Genomic DNA, 25684 nt, shown 5'->3' with positions numbered 1-25684 from the left:
GTTGGGTTGTTGACTCCGTCAGTTGTAGTTTGGCCGTCTCACGTTCCCCCTAATATTCTATGAGAGGTGCTTAGATGTGCTGGATAGTAAAATGAATGATTGTCTCCCAGCAGAACGTGAAAAACAATCCCAGGCACGGAGGCTTTTGAAATCACAACTGACAAAGCGCTGACCTCAGATTTACTGTGACACACACCTAGTGGGTATAATGGCCGGGTTTGAACCCCCTCAATACTTGTTCTCTGAAACAAATCGGATTTACATACAGTCTCGTCTGCCAGCTAAACCCTCCGTGACTGTTTTATTGCGAGGTGGCCCCTTTTGCAAGGTGACAGTATTACGCATTCAGGCGTCAGCGGCAAATAAACAGCTCCCCTGCCAGTCGAGGCTGATTAAAATAAAAACCCGGCTCAAAATGCCAATAAAACAGCTGCAATTGTCCCTGAGGACTTGATGTGACTGTACACGCTGCTGCTGTGTTTACAGTCGAGATATTAACACACATTGAATTTAAAAGTCACTGAGCTTTCCTTTGAGCCATTTTTTTTTTCTTTTTTCTTTTTTTTTTTTTTTGGCAGCATCTGGTCATTACAGCTGACAGTGGCAGAGGCCGTCCACTATTAAGCCCGGGAACGTCTCCAGACCCCGCTGGCTGTTCCAGATATTCAACCTGCTGCTGGTTTCATTAGTCAAAGAGAGAAGAGTTGACAGGGGGCGCAAATGTTCACCATGTGTGAGTCTGACACTGTTTGCTAAGCTGCTACCTTCTGTGCCTGAAAGGTTTTTGGAGGACGTGTGAGGATGAGCACGGCCCCAGATAATGTGATTTGGTTTGGTTGCGGCGTTCCACAGCTGCAAAGCAGGCAAACTCACAGTCAGCACCTTCCAGTCGCTTCAGGAAAACAAAGGAAATCCAGCTCAGGAGTTTTTGCCTTCAAGGTTCAAGTACATCCAGAATGAAGTTTGGATGCCAAACCCTCCAAAGAGGGCCCTGAAGTGAAACTCACTTTTGACCATCTGAAGTTGGACTTATCTGTTTCGAACACATTTTAAGTACGTTGGCAGCAACGGAGTTAGCCTCACCGAAGTCAAATGAGAGGAGCATGTCAGGAATTTAAATGATTTTTGTTCTTCACTGAGTTTGTAGCATTTGTTATGTATGCTATTTAGATGTCAGATGGTCTATGTGCGACCTCATCGAGACCTTAGGAGGTAATCTTGAATCTGGCCTGACGTTTTGGTTTGTAAAATGTTCAAGTCAGAAGGCCGTCATCCAACTTATTGTTTCTCCTTTTCTCATTTATTGCCTTTCCATTCCACCTTAAATCCAACTCTGCTGTAGTCCTGAAAGAAAAAAGAGCTCAGGCCTGTCCTATCTTTGCTACAGGTTCAGGATCACTCCCATAAGGCAAACTACAACATATGTAAAAGCCCGGCTCCGAATGAGCAATAAAGCGCATAAGTTGTGTTATACTGCCCTCCACACTACCACAATTCCCACACGCCCTCGACGTCTCTCTGACACCACGTTCCTCTGCCACGTAGTGGGGCTGAAAAGCGTGATATAATGACGCAACATGACTTACTACGGACTCTTTCTGTTCATCTGAAGGTGTCAATCGGTCCTCAAAAGGCTGTAGTGGGTGCCATCATTTGCTCCAACAAATCTGAAGGACTTCATGGCAATTGGGTGTCTGAAACACGTACACTCGCTGCGTCCCCTTTGGTGATCGGTTTGACACCCCTGATCTAAAGCAAGGGTCTTCAACTGGGTCCTCAGAGGGTCAGGGTGGTGCATACAGAAGTTAACCAATCGGGTGTCGGCTGAAACAAGCAGCACCTGACTGACAGTCACCTGGTTACAGTCATCTGATTGGTTCAACTCTGTGTTCTTGTTCTTGGGTCTAAAACCTGCATCGCTCCTCAAACACTTGCGGACCAACAAGGCAGTTTAAAGTCTCTTTTAGGATGAGTTGAATATGCTCCTTGTTGAATAAAGGGAATTGATACACTGGAAGTCCGTCCAGTTTAACTGGCTCGGTTTTCTCCTGAGGTCATTTCCTACTGGGACACACCTGGACTCATTCCAACTGTCGTCATAGTTAGAAACAAATCTGTGCATTATGAACAGAACTTCGCTCTTTTGCAGCAAAGTTCATAAATTATTTACATCTCACTTTTCCTGGTAAATTTGTGTTTTTTTTCTTGTGGTCAAGAGAAAAGATGCCATTTTTTTCACAGAAAAAAACGATGGATGATTTGCTTGCGTTACTGTTGATGTTGATGTATGATTTCATTTGAAGGTAGCAGTGTATTATACGTTTAATAGACTCGTACATTTTATTTTACATTTAAGTACTGATGATTAATCAGATTTACCTTGGTCAAGAAGGTTTTATTTTCAATGCTGTTAGTTTGTCTGTGTTCAAAATAACTTGAGGAAGTTTTGGACAGATTTGGATGATTTTTTCAGGAAATATGATTCAACGATTCAATTTTGGATCCAGAATTTTTTTTTTATTCTTAAAGAATAGAAAAAAAGAACTTGTATACAATATGAGATTTTTGCAGTATCTCATTGAGATAAAATGTTTCACTTGTGTCTATGAATGTTTAACCTGGAATGCATACGTTAGAGATTGTGAACAAGATGAAATAAATAAATAAATAATTTGCATTCAGAAATCTTCTCAAGTAATTAAAAAATGGTGTGCAACAACAACAGATTTATGATTAATGATTTATTCACACATTCAAGTGATCAGCATCTGTGCTATTACTGTATCCATACACCTAAGTTTAATGACAAGACTTCAAAAGTGGCTGCGATAGGAGACACCAAAACCTGTCTGAGAAAAAGACGACTAAAAAGGTGCAGAAATTATGTTGTTCTTCTCTCTAGATCCCTCAGATCGAGTGGATGATGGAAGAATTGGTGTTATGTCTGTGTTTAATATGAGATTGAAATAAATATTTATCCATTCATTCAGAATTTGTTTTCTTGTGGATGAGTGAAATCTGTTCTCATGTCTCTAGTTTCCTTTCTGTGGATGATATTTACACCACCGTGAATCTTCACTGGAGTTCAATACAAAGGCAACGGATGAAATCAATAACCATAGTGTCCAAGCCATTTAACATTGAAAAGAAATTGCAATGGAACCGTTCAGAAGTCATTGCTGGAACTGAGGTAGAAGGTTGTCGGGGGAGGTTTTCATTCATGACACAATCGGAAAAATGACAGCGATACGTGATGTTTTATAGTTGATGTCAAAAGATGACGGTGGAGTGATGCTATTTCACGAGAAAGTTCTCTTATTGTTTTGTTGTTTTCCTCGATCAATATCTTATCTCCCATTGTTTGTTTTTGTTCGGGATGTGAATGGACGGGACTTGAGTAATGTGGGGCGGGCGTAAAACCGTGAGTGGTTGGAATTAAAGGAAGAAGTGCTGTGACTGACACGTTTGAGAGCAGATCCTGGGTCGAGAAAGATTTTAAATGTAACAAGTATTGCAGGCGGTAGAGCTCAGCTCAGGCTTGATCCGACTGATCATGCTGGGATGGTTAGGTAGTTACAGCAGGACCTGCAGGGAGAAAAACATATCTGGTGTGGTATCACTTAACAGCTCAACCAATCCATTCACCGCCGACGTCACTCAGCTCTGAGGCATCTGCTGCCAAATTGTGCCCCGTGGATATCTCCCACCTGAGCAGTCACATATGAAGCAACAATGGCAGGCTCCCACTCTGGATTTCCCCTGTTATCTCTCATGGATGAAGGACGACTGCTCTTCTCAGAGCCCCGTAAACAGCTGTCCTTCACCCCTGCGGGATGCCTGTGAGGGATTACGAGTATCTTGGTATTCCTCCCGCTGATGGTCTGCCCTCTCAGCGATGGGAGATACAAGTACAGGGTTAGCCTCCGACCTCCACCTGGGTGCAGCATCACCGTTTGAAAGGATGAGCTGATACACTGCGAACCATTGCAAAGACTGGTGACTTTAATGCTCCCTGTGATGTCCAGGGTGACCTCTCACTCAACACATAATCTTGTTTATTTATTCTTACAATTATAAAGCTCATGATGTTGAACAGGCTCATTGGAGAACTACACCATGCTGCATTTCATTCCGATCGTGACTTGGTTGTTTAGCAGTGACCCTTAGCATCTCCAAAGCACCATATAAATCCAAGTGTTGGACAAGCCTGAGGTACTACCTGCTATTGAAGTTATTCTCGATAACAGAGACCCAATCCATCTGTGTCAATATACAAAACAAAAAGGTAGAGTACATGGATGAATTCAAAAGCATAATGGCAGGAGCTGTTTAAAGTTTTTCATCATAAGAATAACAGATCAAGAATACACTCGTATATATCACATATATGTACAGCTGGAAAATGACATCACCGGTAGGTGTGCGGCACCAGCCGGGGGGATTTCCTCCTCATATCGAAAGGCCAGATTCTGATCAATCTCAAGGCTTTATTCTAAAATCCTCTTTTTATTGGGGTGACCAGACCTCTGACTCTGTTCCCTGACTCACCGCTATGTAGCCAGACATCTTTTGTTTGTAAATGTTCTATTAACATGCATGGAATTACTATAAACAGCTGGTAAACAGCATTATGATCATCACATCGTCAATGTGAATGTACAACTGAAATAAGTTTAAAAAACGCTCTTTATAGCTGGTAAATCTGATCCGGGGGAATGCAAGTGGAAAAGCCAGATGTTCAGCTGTTAAAGGAAGAGCAGTGTGGGGAGGCAGTGGTTGGTTAAGGATGGCAATCGTCCGAGCCGCCATCACTTGGAAGCCTAGAGGTTCACAACTGGTTCGCAGCTGTAACAGTGTTGTAACAAGATGGTTTTCGTTTGGCCAAGGGCATTATTTAATGGAAAACCGTTTTAGTTTACAGTTGGAGAAAATAGGGGCATTAAAATACATGCATTATGAAACGTCATGTACCTTTGATCAGTGCTGGGAATTTAACCCACAACTTCTAACTCGAACAAACAAAAGAGAACACATTGCCCCCATTTTTGCATTGCATTGGCTGCCCTTGAATCTGCTTTTTTAGCCCTCATGACCTCTTGAAATGTCATTTTGTTCTTTGGACTTATTTTAATATGATTACGAATTCAATGTATAGCAGTCCTCAACGTGTTGTCTGGAAGAGCTATGTAAATAAATATGGCTCCCAGTTATCGTTGTTGAAGTCACTCATCCCAGTTTGGTTTGGCACAGCAGGGCTCGGGATTACATCAGCTATTTCTAAGAATCTTTTATATTCCAATGCAGGGTCTTTTGAAAGGAGCCATTCTCACACCTCTCCAACGAGTTCTTGTCAAAACCAATCTGGAGGAGTTTTGTTCATCATCTTAGCACACTCAACACATTTTCAAAACTCTCATACTGACCTGATTTTGGCGATAGACCTCTGGGATACGGAGAACAAACACGCCGTCGCCCCCTAACTGCATGTGGTCGTGTGTCTCAGCAGGAGTCACAGGAGTAATGAAGCTGTAAAGATATAGATATCTGTGCAACGGTGACAGAGGTAACCCCACAAGTGTTCAGTGGGTGAGCAAAGTGAGGAAACCACACAACAACGCTGTTCAGCCCAGGTGATGTCTAGCAGCCTGGCAGGATGGAGATCGCCTTGGACAACTGGCGTTGTATGATTCCAAACAGTGCAGAATATTGACTTGGTCTCCTGGTTGGTTCTGTTGGATGGTGCCTGTTGACAGGTCTCAGAGTGGAGGGATGGTGAGACTCCAATGATCTGGCAATGTTCCTGCATGATGTGGAGAACATTCTAGTTCTACCATCTAAGATCGATGCAGAGTTGTCCAACATTGGACCCCTACTCTGAAATGGACAGTGATGGTGCTGGCAAAATTAAACTTCAAATAACAGGTTCCAGTCTGTACTAAATTTGACCAGGTATCAAATCTGATCATTTTCCTCTGCAAAGTTGCTGAATGAGATCATAGGTCAGATCACACAGCGATAGAATCATTTACTGCTGCACCTAAATAAATAGCGTACAGAAATAACATTGGCGCACAGATTGCATGGCAGGCATCAACTAAATATCATGCCAAGTGCAAAGGAAAAAATCTCCACTAGGCAGAAGAGGTAGGAGAAATGTGTGGGTCATTGTGGTTCAGAGGTTCTTTCTGCCCTCTGGCACTGTTCTATATGACTAGAAGAAAAAAGCATTGTGTAAAACAAGCAGTCAGTTCGCTGCAGCCATGATAGAAAAAAAAAAAAAAAAAAAGATTTAACCATGTGGACAGAATCATCTCAGGCCCTCTTTAGACACATTTCCTGTTGAAATGTATTGCATCCAAGCAAATCATGACTGTGTGGAAATATCAAAGTCAAATTCAGGTATTTCACCTGCGCGATCCCTGCTGTGACACTGGGCCAAGAGTGTTTAACCAGCACTCTGTGCTTCCGTAGAATATTCAGAAAGGCCATCAGAAGATTAATATGTGCGCATGCCTCCACGCCACCCAGCCAGCCTCTGGTGGCAGCAGAATAAAAGTGGGGGAGAGAGAAGGAGAGGCTACAACTGGCAGAAATTTTGAACACCCACTGGCCTGCAGGGACTTCAGAGACTTACAGCTCAATATAGATCTTGTGGATAGTGAGGGAAAATCAGGACAGGAGGAGATAGAAAGGAGGAGCAGATTGGGGAGGATGAGAATGGAAAAAGAAGCAGCACAAGAGTATGGGGACGGATAGATTTGCAGAAAAGATACATCGATTTACTGCTCTTTCACTGTGACCTGACTAAAGGATGAGTTTAAGCCACTCAAGTGTTTGTTCAAGTCATGTGTGTTTGTTCAACTAAGGTATAAACGATTAATGGAGTCGCTATAATGTCTTAAGTTTATTTATGTTTGCCCAAGTTTTTTTTTTTTTTTTTTTTTTTTCCCTCGGACATAAATGAATCATGAGCGATTCACACAGACTGCAGCAAATGAACACCACCACTGCCCCCCTGAGGATTATGATGTAACCGCACCACAGTGATTTAAACTGCTCGCCACAACACTGACGAGCATTAAAAGTCCTGGTCAGTGTTTCATACGTGTCTCTTTTGAGGACTTAAATATTTATAGCGCGATCTTGGATTGCAAAGGTCAGATTCTAATTCGTAAACACATGGTTCAAAAAAGCAGTAAAGGTCATCTGTGTTATGAGTGGTGATAGTCCTGTGAGAGAGGGCAACTTGCATCAGGAACTATTGGGAAAGATTAGATTTATTAGATGGAAGTTACATGTTACTTGTCATTATATATATATATATATATATATATATATACACATCAATGATGACACCTTCTATACACATGATGTGAAAAAATTAACCATTAAATCCTTTTTATTCAGACACAATTTCATATACATCTTCAAGAAGGAAAAACATTTTGAAAAGTGAAGCAACTAAAAAAAGGATGACTGAAAAACATTACATTCGACGAGAGATGACACAATTTGGCGAGTCTCTCTCAACTACAATATACAATATATAAGATTTTAAACAGCAGCATAAGAGTGGTCAGCACTCTCTGAGTGTGGGCTCCTGTTTCGACCCAGCTCTGATTCGGCTGCTGCCATAATTCTCCTTTGTTGGTTCATTGAAAGTGTCACCGCCCGACACGTGGTTAATTGGAAATCCAATTTTTATGGAGAGTTAGAACTTTGACTACTGATAAGTGTGAACTCAGGATTGTTGTTTCCTTAGTGCTGAATAAAGTGAGGAGAACAGGTATTTGTAGTCAAGCTGCATAAAACCCAGGAGGGAGCCTGTTTGCCAAATTCACTCTGGAGCTGTTTTGTGAATGAGACGGATCGAGGAAAGGCCCTGTGATTCTTTGCTATTTACTTGGTCCTTTCCAACGTGTCACCCGAAGGATTTAAAAAACTGCACATGCTGGTCACATCAGAGTGTGATTCAATCTGAGGCAATGTCAAGGGGATATGTGAACAGAAACAAGGTCATTTTGCTTCCCTTTCTAACCTGGCTGTATTTAATTCACTATGTATAAAATATGTGGCTCTTGTCATGATAATTTGACACAGCGTTGAACCAGACGTTCAACCTGCCAAGTCAACATTGTTGATGTGAGACAAGGAATGAATCAGAACCTTTAACTTTTATCTCACTTTCAAATTTCTGAATGAAAGTGAACAATTGTGTTTTTCTTTTCTTTTTGTTTTGAGACAGATACACTTTGACTTGTCAGCCAACATTTACATTTACACGATGATGTATGTATACTCTGACACACTGTCATCTATCTATATATTATTATTATTATTATTATTGTTAGTAGTAGTAGTAGTAGTAGTAGTAGTGGTAATATTCATTTGTTGATTTTAATTTTATTATTATTTATTTTATAATATTTTTCAGTAAAAATAAAGAAATTGCAAAAAAGAAATGTGGAAATCAATACACAAATAAAGGTATTAAAAAAAAAAACTGACATGACAATGCAAAAATTGGGGATTCAATAGAAGAGAAAATAAAGTGACTGTTTCGTGTTTAATTTACTTCATTACCTCTAGTTTGACATTGTGCCAATGGCAGCCAGTCACAGTCCGTGAAGTCTACAAACTTGAACCACCTTTGTAGAAGTGTGAGGCAGACCATAATAGAAAGTTTTAATAGGCAGACCATAATAGAAAGTTTTAATAACACAATAAATTAATGTAAGTGACTTGCTATTATCGTGTCACCATCATACATTACATCAATTTAGTTTTTTCAAATTACCAAATAGTAAAATCACATTCAAGTCCTATCACAATAATGTTGCTATGATCAGGGCTGCATTCATTTTATGGACCACACGGTTGCTTTTTTGTTTGTTTTTTCCTCTTCCTGAAAAAAAAAGTGAGGCTGAATTTGTTGCCTCACTTTTGCAGGTTTGTTTTATCCAGTTGTCCACCTTTCACCTTTGTGGCGCTATGTGTGTGTATTCACTTAAAACCCTCAACTCAATGTTGCTGAGCACTGCATAAACTTTATAGTGAATAACAACAAAAAACACAGCTGTCGCTACAGCTAGTCGACAAGTCGCCAGCTGTCCGACATTACCAGCCTGAACTATCTTGAACCATGGCACAAAAACACACACACCAATATAAAAAATATCAAATTTATTTTGGTTATAAAAGTTGTATTTTTTTCACATGCACACTCACACATAAATAACCATAAATACTGAGAATAAATTCTTATTCTTTTTTTTATCACCACTTTGATTCACAACGCAAGCACATACGGTTGACGGTTACTTTACAAAAGGACACCATGGAAATGATTGCAATCTGTTCCGTGACAGGGAGAAGAATCTCATTGCACCAAGAACTAATGGTTGTCGAAAACCAAGTAGAAACATATAGAAAGTATCTACAAATGGACCCCAGTACAAAAAGAGCAATAGCGTTAAGACAACACCCGTTCACAAGTTGATGGTTTGATTTTGGACCATCACATGACATTTTCATTGACAAAGAAGTTTGGACTGAAGTGATAAGATGTGAGTCACTTGCAATGCTAACAACAAAAGGACCCTGTTTGTATCCCAAAATGAACCCAAATCTCATGCGACAAAGGCAAATGAATGATTCAGCAGCAATGATCCGTCAAGTTTGTTGATTGTTGCACTAAAATATAAAGTTTGAGGGTGACATATTTCAAAGAGAATACACAAGCATGAGAACAAGGAAAATGTGTTCACTCACTTTGTCTCTTGAATATATTTTTGTCAAAATTGCTGAGCTGCACATGGATGAGTTCAAATGCATCAAATACCTCAGCGTCCTGTTTTCAGTAGAAGCAGATAGTGGGAGGATGAGGCTTCATGAAACAGTGTCCTAATTTTCGTTCGTTGTTGACGTGACGTGAGGTGTCATTGATCCTATTGTTCACAGGCAAGTATACGGCAGACAGTCTTCAGGTCAGGTCACTGTTTCATGGAACCTTATCAACACATCACAAGAAGCAGCTGCTCCATCCTGAGTCACAGAGCAGTTTATCTATTACTTAAAGACACAGTAGCCAACCACCAAAGGTTTAAAAAACATTTTTTGTTTGTTCAGTCTCCAGGATTAAGGCCACGGGTGAACAGATAAATGTCAATTCCAAATTTTTACTCATTCCAATATTTACTTTGTGAAGCAAAGACTCATTTGTCTGAAAACTAAAATGTTTGATCTCGCATGTGCATTTGTCATGCTGCTTCTGTTCAAGTAATTCTTCCATCATCTGGGAGCTTGCAGTTCAGGAGAACAGTTGTAAATATACATGTGTTTATTTTATAATGGTGATATGCTGTATGATGCTTATCAATGCGATGGACTTGCTTACATCAACAGGCAAGCCTAGTTAGAGGACGGTGAAATATGGGCACTGTGAGAAAAGGAGAGGCTGAAAAACTCATCATGTTTTTCTTAGTTCCATTGTCTTTCTTAAGGTGACCACTGTTGAGTAGTGAAGCGTAGCTGAGGTGTGGTGAAATAGAATTATAAGGTTAATGAAACAGTGTCCACTAGATGGTGCTCTTGGATGAGAGGCGATGAGAGGTTTCACTGACGTAGTAGTTCAAAGACAAACATTACATAGTCATGAAACTGTCCCCATCACTACTCATGATACTTAAGACGACCCCACTCAGCCGTTGGACCGATGAGGAACAGAGGGACAGGGAACATGTTTATTGGCCCGAATGTGTTGGAGAGATGAATGTACACAACATCAGCACACGAGGACTGGAGAGACGCATGTGTTCCGAACAACCATCAGACAGAACTCTTGTGCGACACCAGACAAACACATTAACCATCTTGAACAAAGCACCTAACAACCTCTCTGACCTGATCCAGGAAAACGTGACACAACCATGTGACCTAATGAGGAATGTCACATCTGTGTCGCTGTTTCGTTATGTTTTTTGTTTTATTTAAAGGCCACTGAAACAGTCTGGTGTTGCTGATCCATTACCGTCTGATGCTACTGTCTGTTTGTGATATTGCACTGAGCACAGGTTGTGTTAGCAGCCAGCAGCTCCACGCAGAGAGCCCCAAAAACAGTGATGCTTTCACTCCAAAGAACTGCTTCGCGTTCACGGTGGATGGAAGTACCCTTTTTTTTCTGAATTAACAATGCAAGAACGTCTACTGTTTGTCCCTTAAAAAAAAAAAATCAATTCATGTCATCACGTTGATGAAAATATGGTGTTCTTTACATCGCAATTCAACTTATACAGTAAAACTGAGCCAATTTAAGCACAGTTTAGGAAAACAAAGCAATTGTATTGTTAATACAGAAAATAAATGCCATTTATTCAACTATGATCAAATTCAAATTTTGTGGCCGCGAAAACAGTTGACTATTAAGAAAAAAAAAAAACTATTCAAAAAAAGTATACATTTTCAGTACAAATAAATATCACTCATATCACCATCTAATAAAAGGCACATTTGACCTGTAAAAATGTTTTATATGAGCTTGCCAATTCAGAAAACAAGATAGTGGTACGTGAACATGTCTCACTCCAGCGCTGTTCCTTTGGCGGGAAAACTGATTTGTCATGTGTGCGCATCTAGACCCTGTTGTACAGCTGCATTTTGACCCAATGCTGCTTTGAAATTAATCAAAAATGTTCGTTAAAACCTGACATGAAAGTTTGTATTTTTTTTTCTTGGAGTAGAATACACTAATGTGACTCGAGTCTTTGTTTTGGCACTGCATCTGACATAATCAAGTAAAGTTGAACCACTGAACATGAATAAATGTCATGGATTTTCTATTTAAATAGGCTCATGCAGTCCAGCAATCGAACCCTCATCCGCCCGGTGTTGGACTGATTTTGTTGATGCAGTTGAGAGTTTTTTATTTCACAGGTGAGAGTCTCTTGAGGAGTTTTTTTCCTTTGGACAGAATTCCCTTTTTCTTTTTGTTGGCCAGATCTTGAGGGTCTCGGGGGTCCAGTGGAGCATGAGGACCCCTTGTTGGGCTTAAGGGTCTCATGGTGCCTGGCAGCAGCGGGCGGACTATCGGGGACGGTGCTCTCACGGGGGTCATGTCGTTGTCCACCGTGTCAGTAGATTCGGTGGTGATCTGAGGAGAGAGGTGGTGGGGGCGCAGCCATCGCTGCAGTTATCAGTACGTACATTTCTTCTGTTGTCAGTAAACCATCATGTATTGTGTCGGTTTTCATTTTAGCTGCGTAGTAGCGCAGTGTTTAGTTACATAACTGAATCTATAATACTTGTCATTTAATAACAATAGAAGGGAAATGTGCAATATTTATTTTACTTCTCTATATAGCTACCAGAAGTCCATGATCTGGTCATGGATCTGGATCTGGGGTTTGTCTGCTGGCTGACTCCCTCTGGGGCCGCAAAGGCAAACTCACTACTTCATTCACTGCTCCTCCTAAAACTATTTTTTGGTTTTGCAATCGACTGTCATCCTTTAAGCAGTGATGAAAATTAGCTGTTACGCAATTGCCCAGAGCCATATCGACAGAGTCCATGGACCATGAGTGGTCATGAGGTTTAACCTCAAAAAGAAAGTAAAATAAAAACAAAACCATACCCCAGAAATGCTACTTGAGGCGCACACCTTCTCCCAACCTACGTCATAAATTTGAATTTGCTTCCCTAAATTCCCTTCAACCCCACACGCTGACCCAAACGCTCACAATGTGAAAACAAAAAGCAGCTCAAACTGAACACACAACATGTACTTCTGTTGAAATCAAAACACTGAAGAAGGGAAGCCATTTACTGTTAAGCACGACACACCACAGAGCCGAGGAACTCCAGCACCAGGAAGCCAGGACGGATCAGCACAACACAAGGGCACGCAACTGTGGATACCAGGCTTCTCCTCTAATGCACCGGCTAGAGGCACCCAGGTTTGTTGCAATAATATGGGGTTGCAGGGGAATGACTGCGTTTACATGGACAAGTAGATATAGGACCATATTTGTGAGTTATGTCAACAGCGCACTACTCAAATGTGACGGTGGAATTTTAATATTACAATTATAAAGCTATTTTTTCATCTAAATTTTCAGGCGTCTACTCCAGTGTCTGCTGTACCGACAGTGTTATTACAAAGGTTATAGGCAGAACAAGTCCAGCCATAAATCACATATTGTAGGTGGGGTGTGTGATGTTGGACGGTGGTTACAGCAAGCTACTTTTCAAAGCCCCTTCCTCGTAATTTCACTGGGTGAGTCTTTTGTGATACTGTATGTGTGAATTCACGCAACCAGTATATATTTTTTTGTTTTGTTTGTGAGGTAGAGTGTTCAATTAGCAGGTTATGTGGGATTAACTGTGAAAAAGGCTGTAGGGGAAAATCATTTTAATAATCTCCCAGCATGCCTGCGAGTGGAATCACTGTGCTACTGTGTGGAAGCGATGGTTTGATTCCACCATGCCAGACACATGCAGGAAGTGAGATCAACATATCAACAGTGTGTGTCTCTAGGCTGTGTCCAACTGATCTATGGTGTGAATTCTAGTATCAAATTGTGTTTCTGCTTGTCGTCCATGTAAACTAAGCCAACGTGTCAAAGCTTTAATTTGGAAAGTAATGTACTGCAGGATTTGATCAAGCAGCAGTTCAAGCTTATGTGTCTTGCTGTCAAGTGAACAAACACGAATGGTATCAATCACACAGTGAGTTTTGGTGACCGCTAGCCGCCTGCATTAGCGCCACGAGTTTGGTATCTCAAGTTGCCGACTTGCCGTTACGAGGCAGACAGAGCCACTTATGGTGTGAAATGAACAACCCCCTCTGTTCTGTTTCTTGGTTTGGTTACTGCCAAGCGGGTGAAGAAGACCAAAGAAAGAAAACAAAAAAGAAAATCAGATCTATCGGGTTCACCACGATGAAGGCTGAAAACAACAACAACACCACCAACACACACCGACACAGCACCAAACAGATTGTTTGTAATACCCAATTTAGTTTCTTTTATTGTTCCATCGTAACAATACAGTATGTGCTGCGGTTAGTTTTGTCTCTCGAGCTCAGAGCAAACATGGTATATCCACATGGCTGAAAAATAGACGTGTGTGCAATATACATGAAGAAACAAAGCCTCTCGAAGGAAGTACAGCCAAGAAAGTTGTTACAAAATGTATCAAGATTGAAAAAGGCATGCGTCTCGTTCCCCTTTTTAAATCCTTCAATATTTATTCATGTGTCAATAAAGCACTTCATTTCGGGGTGATTTTCATTAGACACAGTTTTTTTTGTGTGTTTCAGTGCAAAGGTACCAAATATTCTCGAGTACGGAATGAGCTGCGCCTTTTTCAAGTTCTCCATCACCACAGCGTCATGCAAGAAAAGTCACACGCAAACCCCCCCACAGTCTTTCCTCTCTGTCCATGTCAGGCTTTGCTTCATCCTTTCTCTCAGAAAGGTCTCGCACTGTTATTGTCCTCGTAGCCAAACAGTGAGGGGAGGGGAGAGGCTTGTTAGTTTTTACAAAGTCACCACTGTCACCACATGGACAAACACACACAATGAACAGCACACAGACGGCAGGAGGAGGAAGCAAGAGACGGAAATCAAGAGAGAGGACAGAGATGGATGAACACAGGGCCTAGCGCTGAGAGCGGCGATGGTGATGATGTACCCGTTTGCCCTCAGAGACGACAGTGGCAGCCGAGTTCCCGTTGGGCCGAGTGGATGGCTCGTCTTGGGGATGGTGGGATGGAGTATCGGTCAGATAAACCTCCACGTCATCAGGCACTTCTTCAAGGAAGTTGGAGGGAACCAGGCCGCGGTGGCCGTTCATCTCACCCTGTAGAGAGGAGGGTCCGTTTCAAAAGACATGTTTACCAGCAGCAATTGTTACTCCACCAAACACATACGGTGGATATTGTTTCTCGATGCAGAAGGAATAGGCGATAACTTATCGTACATGATATACCGCTAAACAATATCTCCACGATGACAATTCTGCATCTCATGATAAATTCGACAAACAGACGGCTCACTCGCTGCATTGGACTTGTGAACATTGTGAGCACACGTGAACATGACGAGACCGTGACGGCGCACCACGCTCACCAGCTCCGCGGCATTTGACAGCCGTCACCGCCGTGTGACAGTTGTGGAGAGTGTGGTGGACTTTGGTTCACGATCGTAGTTTTAAACTTATTTTTAATACAGGGAACCTTTGATGGGTACATTGGTCAAGTCTGAGTCTCTGAATCCGTGTTTATTGTTTTAGCTCGAGTGGTCCTCATAGGTTCTCTGACGCGGTCGTCTGCCTTGGTTCATATATCCCTAACCCTAACACATGCAGGTCTCCTGCTGTGAAATCTTCAGTCAGGCAACGAAAAACAACCATTTAGGAGAGAATTGTCAAAAGATTTGTCATCACTCAAAGGACGGCGAGTTTCTATAATGGTTTCGAGAAGAGAATATTATTCATATTATTGCTAATATTTCTTCAATAACATCTAGGAAATGTGTCCAGACGGGTAGTTTAGTAAACTGTTAAGAGACATGAGATACAGCAGGGAGACGGCTCAATCTAACCCCTAAATAAAGCTGGCAGAGCAGTTTGTCAGACACGAGCGGCTTCTACCAGAGACATTGAATTTCTCATCTCCACACTTAGTGTTGTATTTAAATTGAAAACAAATAATGTTGGAGACAAAGTCCACAAATAAGTTTCATCATGAAACAGTTTCAAGAGAGACTGTAGTGTGTCCAACACATGGAATAGAATAGAAAATGTATTTATTGTGATAATTATTGCTATCGCCAAAATGACAACATTTATTGCGATAACTTTTTTTTGTCCATATCGGACGAAAAAACCTTCTGTTCTGTTCATTTATCAAGGTCTATTTCAATCGCCCTGTTACAATGTCCTCCACTCAAACCCAAGAGAGCAGTTCAGTCTTTTTATTGGGTTTAAGAGACACACCCACGAGTGAGTGTCCTGCTGTCCAAACAATGCAGCAGTCAGCTGGCTGACCACTCTCCCTCAAGCAAAAAGAATGAAGCTTTGTTCAGTCGCACTTACATAATAAAAGCCATCTTCGTCGATATCGCCAAAAACAGCGAGGATGTCCCCAGCACAGAACGTCAGCTCCGCCTGCACAGAGGAAGAGTCAGAGAAAAAAACAGCAACTACTCTGAGAATAGGAAGATAAGCTGTTGTGAAGAGGCCCTGTTTTTTTCTCCATGTTGTAAAAATAATCTACAGCGTTAGCATGAAACATTATCCAAATGTGGAGCTCCACGAAAAGTGCTCTATTTTGCAGATTTATTTTGCCTATAATTCTGAATACAGAGCATGAATTGATGACTCAAAAGCTTGTGCTTGCGAAGGACAGTCCACGCTGCAGACAGTGCCACTGACTGAACTTTTTAATCATATTCCATTTTTGTTTTCTTTTTGGGCGTATTGAATGAGGCGGCCAACTTTTATTTGATAGAAGTTTGAAAATGCAACCATTAAAAATGTAGCATTAGCGTGAGACATTTGATCACTAAAGAAAAAAAGGACAATAAGGACAAAAACACTTTCACATAGTGCAGATGACCTGTTCTACTCAGGTGATATCTTAAAGGTTGGAGTTGTTTTTCACAAGTATTTTCATGACATGGTGATGAGAAACAAGTAATAACCCCAAGAACGTACATCATGGAGTTGTTGTTTTTTTTGTTGTTGTTTTGTTTGTTTTTTTTTAACAAAGAAATATCCTCCTAATAAACTATAGATTTATTTAGTGACCTGTTGTTGTCAGACAGCTGATTTTTTTTTTTTATTCTACCATATTAAATAGAGAACAGAATGAATGTCAAAAATATTTGAGGTTAAGATTTGACTCAGCAGTACAGGCGCTTCTGTTTTATAAGAAATGAGTGGGTAAGTGTTCAAACTGAAGAGGAGTGTGGAGTGGGCACTGGCCTACAGTGCCGATTCAATCCATTTCTTTTGTTGTTTTGCATCAGTAACAGAGTATGTTTTCAATAGATCTATTCTATGATGTAGGAAAATTGGTGTTTCATTAAATGTCCTAATCTGGTAGCTCATTTTCGGTGATGTCTCTGCAGCCATTTTGCCAAATCTGACCACTGCACCAAGATGTCCCCATGTTTTTATTCGATACCTCCATCAATTGTTAATGAACACGGATGGTTACCTCTACGTCAACATTCGGGGAGCTCTCCCGCGGGTCGTAGTCATACAGCGCCACCATTCTTCTGGATGCCTGACCCTGACGCAGGCCTCTTCTCTGTTCTGAAAGTTCCGAAAACAGTGTGTTCCTGTGAATCTGAGCCACAGCAAGAGTCCACTGAAGCAGTTATACAGTCATCACATCTTTACCTATCCTGTCCACAGGGGTGCTGAGTGGCAGGAAGCCCTGCTTGATGAGCTGGTCCATCGTCTCCTCGTCCTCCGCCCGGATCTCTGACACCATGTTACAGGGGACTAGACCCATCCGGCCTCTCAGTTCTGCTCTGTAAAAGCCGTCTGTGTCTTTATCGCCGTATACCTGAAGGAGAGGTGAAAGCTCAGGGAACGGTAGTCACTCCTGGATGTCAGTGTGAGTCCTCAGCCCTACCCTGATGATTTGGCCCTCTTTGAAAGGCAGCTCCTCATCAGCTGCGTCTGGGTTCGGGGACATGGACAGAGGGTCGTAGTCAAATAGAGCGACAAATATCCTGAAGTTCTCTTCTGGCTCAGACTCTTCGTAGTAGGTGGGAGAGCGGCGGTCTCGGTCCCGGTAGCCATCTTAGATACACAAAATAAATAAAATAGGACTCACTTTAAATCACTCTGAAATACATAGTATTTTCAATTTTTGAAGTCATATTGACACATACAAAAAGCAATATAGATATATATAGAGAGAGTATTTGCTGCTCATGGTAAAATATATCAAGTGTGACACATGCATCAAGGGTCATATTTTACATTTGGTCGATTTTCTCTGATTGAATACACAAGACAAAACATGGTGCAGATCAAGGACACAAGGTGGTTTATGAGCACGATACAGACAGACATGCTTTTGAAGTTGATTGTGAAGGAATTCCAACTTTAAAATCTGAGACAGTTATTAAATAAAAGGGGGCAGAGTTAATCCAGTGTCATTCTGAGCTTTGAATTACAAATAATAATAAATAAGATGGAAGGTCCTAACTCAGGTTCCCTTCTTGTTTTCCTAGTAACTTCTTCGGTGCGCAGTTAAAATGTTTAGATGCAGTGTGTTATGTGATGTAAATGAAATCATCATTTACATCACATATCATGAAATCATTTCCAAAGTATTTCTGGGTTACTCTACCTGAAAAAAATCCCACCTCATTGTTTTTTGTGTTGTTGTTTGTGTCGTCTTTGTTTGATCACTTGAGATACAATGCATCAATTTATTTCAAAACATAGTCCGTACTTTAAGGTCAAAATGTCAAAATACAGTTTCTCTTTCATTATCTGTGATGGGTGGAAAACTATAGCTGAACGGATCCATCTAGCTACCAAAAAGTAGTAAAGGATAGATGAGGTATCGCGATAGACTACAGCAGGGTCCATGAAACAGTGCCCTGCTTTTCAGAGGCCAAAAGATGGCGCAGAAATTATATAAGGTTCCATTGAACTAAGAGTTAGAGTCTAAGATAGAGCTGCAACTTTAAATTATGTGACAACTTGAGACGTTGACTCAAGAATTTGAGTGATTTTATTCGCTGTCTGTGATGCCACTTACATTAAAAGGTGTAGGAATTATATTTGCAATGACACTGAAGCGTGTATTGTGTGTGTATTATTAACTCAACACGACAACAAACTGTTCTAATCCTTTACTTTTTCCCTTGGACCATGTAATGTAACACAAAGTTTTATACATTGACATGGTCATCTCTGTGGTGAAATGTGAACTTAGATCAGTCATTGCCATATTTTTTTCACCAATTGATTTTTTGATAGCAAACTTAAAAGTGAACAAAATAAAGCTATTTGGCATTTATTGCTCATATGCCAGATTGACACCACAATAATCATCATTCAGTTAAAATTTCTTATTCACTAGGTGCATGAACAAATGTGCTTCAGATTTCTTCTGTGTATGAACGGCTTAAAGAAAAAAAAAAGAAAGAAAGAAACACACAGCAGCAGTGCAGTCCCTGAGTATGGCCTTGGTCTACAGGTTCCATGCATACAAAGTGTCATAAGTGTGGTTGTAAGCACAAAGGGGCAGGATTGAGCAGGCAGTGAGTGAAGCATTCTCTGAGCAGTCAGTCATCTGCATTTGTGGAGACATTCACCCCAGTCATGGCGTCCCAGAGGGTCTGCCATTTCAGTGCAGTGTAGTCATGCTCTTCAACCGTAAGCACCGTACTTATAAGAACTGGAATTAAAGAAGAACAGGCACTTGCAAAGTGTCGACAGCTACGATCGCCCGTGGCGCTTCTGTTGCCGTGCTGTGGTGGTAGAACAACAGGACTGCAGGCAGCGGCACATACCATGGGGGGACCTGGTGCCGCCCGAGTGCCTGCGGGATGACCTGGTCCTGTGCCGAGCTACTCTGCCATAGTTACCATCCTCGGTGATGGGAGAGAGGTTTCCCTCATTGTTATTCTCAGAGGTTACCTCTACAGGAGACACCAGTCAGAGGGGGATGGAATGACAAACTTAAACCTGTTTTGAATGACACATTAGGGCTTTTTTTTTTTTACACACGATGATCACATAAACACACCAGGAAGAAGCTATGGAAAGTGATATGCACTATGTAGTGACACAAAGAAAGCACTCTGGCCGTTTCCCCCACTGACCAATAGACGGGACCATGAGCGGCCGCCGTTGAGGTTGAGAACCGTGATGGAGCCTTCTTCCTGTCTCTCGATCCCGCCGGCCACCTGAAGGAGCATTTGTCTGAAAGGTAGTTGAAAACAGAAAAAACATTCACGAACAAACATTATGCGATCACGCACCTCTCACACACTCTTGCTACTCAAAGTGGTCATGCAGAATTCACTGGCCAGAACAGAAACACAGACACAAGGACGCACACTGAAACTCACGCAAACAAGCCCACATGGTTCCAGCAGAGGAAGAATAAAAGAAAACATTTCAACGCAGTCAGTTGCCATGCTGCGTGGTGTTTACTTTTTACGAGCAGCTCTGTCCTTCCATCTCTTTGTGAGGCGAAGACAAAACAAACTTGATTTTCCCATATGCCCAGGGATGCTACACTCAATCACACAAGAGGCCAAAGTATGAAACTAACTATGTGTGTGTTTTGGGGTATTAAAATAAGTGTAACAGCAACAAAGTGTCTCGAGCAAATTTCCAAATTCTGTCATACACAGCAGTGTTATGTTTCTTGTTGCACAATAGTCTCTAGATTATTAAATATTTAGATGAGAAAATATCAAGATGCGGGCAAACAAAATAAAGAGATGACTTCAAAACGGAGCATCATGATCATGAGGGACTTACTGCATTAAGAAGAGCAGACCTGGACAAGGTGCAGCCCTTTGCTTGTATTTATGTGTGCCTTCTGAATTGCAACTCTAAATCAGATTGAGGACTAAATAAATACAATTTTAATTTAATCTATGACACATTTTCATACCATCAGTGATGGTAGGCTTCATATTGAACAGTCAGAGGTTGTCAACAAACCTCGAGGCAAGAGTAAGTTTCTCTGGGTGACCCGACAATGGACGTGGTCTGGGAGTCACCTGTGTGACCACCAGGCAAGTTTTCGACAGTGATCATTCATTTGAAGGGTCCATGAAGAGAAAACAGACCGACCAAGAGCTCTGACCAGAGTAGACATAGAGTTACATTCGTGTTGAGAACCGAGGACTGCTGAAGGGCTGAAATGACAGTGTTTGTACTGACTTGTAAGTCCTTCTTTACGTTTATCGCAGGTCTTTTTTTAGATGCTAACAAATGTGCCGCTAGTTATATAATTGTGTTTATTAAAGCATAGTGTCGATATAGTAAGCAACATGGGTTAGTCCACCATTAGCCACTAGCAGAAAAGAGCCTGCACCAAGCTGCTTGGTGACCCGACCACCATCACTATCATCCCTGGAAATTGTTCTAGAACATATTGAAGAAGACTAGTTTCTAGCTACGACGTCGGACTTCACTGTCAATTCAAAATAAAAATGCAAACAGATGTTTTGGTGCTCCAGCTTTGATCGCAGTTTCTATGCTCCTGATGGAAACACACTGAGTCATGAAGAGTCATCAAGCTGCACCTTCATCTTCACTATCCAATGTTCACGTTCTATTGTTGTTAGGCAATTTGTGAACGGTGTTACGAAACAATATGTTATTATCTGGGTCAATTGGTCTGGCAGCTGATCCAGCCACTCACTGGGGTTTGATTCCTGATGTTGACTGATGGTTTCTTGGGCTCCCTTTTCAAGGTCCTTCCTCAAAACCAAATAAAATGTGAGATGGGGTGCTGGGACCAGTAACACAGCTTGATGACAGTTGACAGCAATTACACTCTTTTGCCAGTGGTGCCACCAAAAACAAATATTAAACTGTGCATTGGCGCTTTAAGGTTAACTCTTTCTTTCCTCTCTTTTTCAGTTTGACCAACCCTTGAAACAGCCCCACAATATAACATGCCCTTATTGTACTGTAGAGGAGGATTTTAAACATACCTGTATGCATAAATTGAAAATGCAGGATTGGGAATGGTGCCTTTTAAAAAGTATTTTGTTAATAGGTCGAAATACATATATATCAGTATGTCTAAATGTTAAAGTACCTCTGACCATTTTTTGTAAGTTTATACTTCATTTTCAGCCATTTTCACACACCTGCCCACCACACTCTTGGCCCACGTGCCCCTCAAATGATGTGGATGGACAGATTTGGCCGCTGGATTATGAATTTGACATAGTTTGTAAATTAACAACCAATGGTCCACAAGTTGCCATCCAATAGTGGTGGTCAACAACAGTACAACAGCAGTAACCTTCATTATAACTTCTCTGCACTCTGAGCACTCTTGCAGGTCTCTTATCTGTATTTTCTTTAGTTTGTGGGAGGAAATTGGAGTACATAGACGGCACCCCCTCACAATAATAGAAGTATTAAAAGCATTTATCACATTTATTTGAGAACCTGCTTCAATGCAATCATGAATACTGCAGTCTCTTTTCTGCCTCGAGTAGTCTCTGTCCATGGTGCTGAAACACCAGAAGCCTCTGCACACGAATTATTTTTATTATTATTCCATCTTTTTTTTAAATAAAGAAAGAAAATCTAGCACACACCGGGGCTGCACAATATTGCTACAGTCGTAAAAGAGGAGGAAAATTGTTGCAGAGTCATGAAAAACAAAACCCACAGGGATCATGCAGTTGTGGAGTGGAGAGTGAAAGTGAAAAGACTGAAAGTGACTTGGAGAATGACGCAAGACAATGACCTGTGTTGCTAGTAGGTTACCATGTTAAGTTACCATGAAGAGAGGTGAGGGAAGAAGAAGAGGAATCACGGGAGGTGAACATACTTCTGATCACACTACAGAAGGATTATGGGGTCCGTTTTTTCAATGAACTTCAAATTTAAAAAATAATTTATATTTTTAGAGATAACTATTTAAAGGTATAATAGACAATAGATAAAAGAAAGTAAAAATAAATATCACATCTGTTTTTAGGTCAAATATAAGTCTATCAGCATCCCATTATTAAGCCATTATTCTCAAAATCACTGGGGGGTTTTTTCTCTCGAGCTGAATATTTCAGGTATTGCATCAAAGCAAGGGTTGACATAGCCACCAACATATATGTTTAAATGCCTGAAAGATTTCAAAATCGGAGTACAAGGAGCTCGCTAACTACTAAGTTGTGTTAAGCAGTTATGGATTTCAGATGCAAGGACAGAACATTCGCACCTCACTTTAACCTTTTTTTTTTTTTTTTTTGTAATGTTGTATAGTTTATAGTCCTGTGTTTGCCGGGCATCAAGTCGTTTAAATGTGTTTCACTAACTTGTTAGCGACATTATTCTTTGTCCATAAATTTCGTCACTAGCATCTGTAACCATTAACATGAAGCTATCTCTTGTGTCACAGATGTTAACCACACTGTATTCCTGATATCGTGCAGCCCCAGTTCACACTCACAACACAGATCCAATGCAAGCCAAGGCAGCATTCTCATTGAAGTATCTGTGTAGCTAAAAGGATTGTATGGAGTATAAATTTGGCAGGTCAACACTAGTTGGGGTTATAATAAGTGCAAACAACTGCACCTTAGGGGTGTTGTGCGAGTTGCGTCGCCGTCCCTCTTCCAGCTGCATCTCAGAGTACAGCTCCTCCTCATCCTCTTCCATGATGTCAGACAGGTCAGAGCCCCGGCTGCTCTCGCTGTGATACTCTTCACTGTGACTATAGTGAGGCTTCGGGCAGTCACACACAAACACACAGACGCAGTTGTTTAAGTCCACATACATACAAAAGACATGCACACAATCCAAACACACATGAACACACATAAACATCGTAGTGTAAGCATGCGGCCACTCAGACATGCATGGACGCACACGCGCATGTGAGAGCACATCGCTCCACTCAGGCTCATAATAACATAACAAAACCGCCCCTAATGATTAGCTCTTACCGGCCGACCCAGCTCGGATCCTCGGAGGAACTCATCGACGGACGGTCCTCTTCGTCTGCTCCGTGTAAACCCTTCCTCGTCTTCCTCTTCTTCGTCAGAGTGGTGCTGGTGAAAGGTCTGACCTGGCTCACTGTATCTCACTGGCCTGCGCTCAACCTGTTAAAAAGGTGGAAAGTCCCTTTGGCAGTCACTTTTTTAAAACACCCAAAGAAATTTACATTTTTTTTTGTTATTCAAATGTTCAGTCCTGGCAATGCTCATGGGAGCCAATAGGTGTGTTTTGAACATTTAAAACGAACCATTCAATCTTTGCATTTGCTCACTTTGTGCTGTGATGGGTCGATGAAACAGTGTACCGATTTAAAATGCCACTAGGGGGCGCTCTTAGATCAGACATTATTTTGAAATTGTCGTTCAAAGCCAAAATATACAGCAGAGGAAAAGAGGACATGACTTTCAACTATGACTTTCAAATCTTTTTAAAAAAAAAAAAATAATAATTAAGTGTAAAGTGTTTCCAAATAAATGAAAAGCAGAAAATTAAATAATGACAGGGAGGAAAGACAAATTCAAGATTCATTTCTAACCCACTGTATAAATATATGATCCAAATAGAAAAGACAAATAGACTAAATTTTGTGTGGGTACATCAATTTTGTCGAGACTTCATTTTTCATCAGTTCATTCACATTGATTTTTAGCTACAATGGTAACGAAATATTGGGAAAACAGACCTTGCCACTTTCCGCAGCCACTCTCTGTGCTGCCTCCCGGGCGATGGCTTTGGCCACCGTGTCTGGTATCAGAGTGCCTCGAGGTTGTGGAAGGATCCTCTGTGGGGATGGTAAGCGAAGATTGGCGAGATTTGGCGCCTCTAGTGTGTGGCCCTGCATGGGCATGGGAGGCTGGGCAGACGGGGAGCGTGTGGGGTCCCAGCCCGGTTGTGAAATAGCAGCTGCATGGTGAGCCACCGGGTCTTTGGCATCCAGGTCTCTGGCACTTACTGGTCTCTGAGGTCCGGGGTGCGGCTGATGATGGGGCAGCAGAGGCAGTCGGTGTTGGGGCCTAGGACCTGGGTGTGGTTGCTGAGGCTTGAGATTTAAAGGCTGCGCATGAGGGTGCGGTGGTCGGAGCTGAAGCTGCTGAGGTCCGCCCGGGTGGGGATGTCGAGGGTGGGGGTGCTGAGGATGTGGTGGGATCGGCTGTCCGTGTGCCAGTGCAGGAGCAGGGAGCTGGGGAGTACCATGAGGAAGGTGAGGTGATTGCAGGTGAGGTTGAGGATGGGGGTGCGGGTGGGGGTGCATCGGCGGCGGAAGGGGAATGGGTGGCAGAGGCACGAGCAGGTTGTTTGGAATGACAGCAACTTGGGAATCCTGGGATTCTCCTTGCACAGACAATGTCCGGACAATGACTTCTCTCGCCTCCAGGCATTGAATCCTAGTCAGCTCCACTGTCACATAGTCTGCCATGGGGAACATCACCTCAGCAATCTGCAAATTTAGACAAAATCTCCACTAAGGACTTAAGGCAAAGACAATAAAGACAGAGCACTTCTTATGTAGTATCTTTTTAGACTATGGATTTTTTTTTTCTCTTCTCTCCCTGCAAATAGCTTAAACATTGATGGAGGTTTTGTTTGACTGGTTTTGTTTTACTCCTTGAAATCAAATCAGTGCATGTTTTTTAGGCCAAATAATACAAAAAATAGAAATACCAAAGCTTTTTTCTTACACCGGATCAAACGTGTCTGCAGTCTTTATTTTAGCCTATTTGTCTCCAGGAGATTAGCGTTTCATAACATGATATAATACAATCACATCACATATGAGATGCTTTTTTCATGCATCATTTAGGCACTGTTTTGCTTTTGTTTTTGTTTTGTTTTGTTTTTTTTGTTTTGTTTTTTTTTACTTTTTTGCACTTATTTTGCGGCATGAAAGGTGGCAAACTAATTTCCATTGAGACTTCAATTGTAATTCCTCCTTAAAGTCACCAGAGGGAACTAGAACA

The 25684-nt window shown here is 41.5% G+C and overlaps 1 protein-coding gene across 12 annotated transcripts in view; it reads right to left on the bottom strand.

Annotated features, from left to right (window-relative positions):
- Window positions 1-9168: 9168 nt before the first annotated feature.
- Window positions 9169-25684, bottom strand: part of rimbp2a (RIMS binding protein 2a) — a 64568-nt gene continuing 48052 nt past the window's right edge. For 6 of the 12 annotated variants that reach the window (XM_053867205.1, XM_053867196.1, XM_053867209.1 and 3 more), the window contains 11 exons: window positions 24409-25164; window positions 23675-23830; window positions 23307-23453; window positions 19853-19952; window positions 19541-19669; window positions 17641-17810; window positions 17403-17571; window positions 17218-17315; window positions 16092-16163; window positions 14688-14855; window positions 9169-12148 (listed from right to left, as the gene is read on the bottom strand). In XM_053867205.1, the coding sequence (XP_053723180.1) occupies window positions 11921-12148; window positions 14688-14855; window positions 16092-16163; window positions 17218-17315; window positions 17403-17571; window positions 17641-17810; window positions 19541-19669; window positions 19853-19952; window positions 23307-23453; window positions 23675-23830; window positions 24409-25164 (2193 nt within the window). In that variant the 3' untranslated portion in view covers window positions 9169-11920. Of the gene's footprint in view, window positions 13865-14687; window positions 14856-16091; window positions 16164-17217; window positions 17316-17402; window positions 17572-17640; window positions 17811-19342; window positions 19426-19540; window positions 19670-19852; window positions 19953-23306; window positions 23454-23674; window positions 23831-24408; window positions 25165-25684 lie in introns of those variants that run through there. The other 6 variants (XM_053867216.1, XM_053867286.1, XM_053867236.1 and 3 more) reach the window with 5 other exon arrangements.

Source organism: Synchiropus splendidus, chromosome 1 (assembly GCF_027744825.2).
Source record: "Synchiropus splendidus isolate RoL2022-P1 chromosome 1, RoL_Sspl_1.0, whole genome shotgun sequence".
Classification (NCBI taxonomy): Eukaryota; Metazoa; Chordata; class Actinopteri; order Syngnathiformes; family Callionymidae; genus Synchiropus; species Synchiropus splendidus.
Note: the sequence above shows the minus strand (reverse complement) of the source record. Positions and strands in the feature narration are given on the sequence as shown.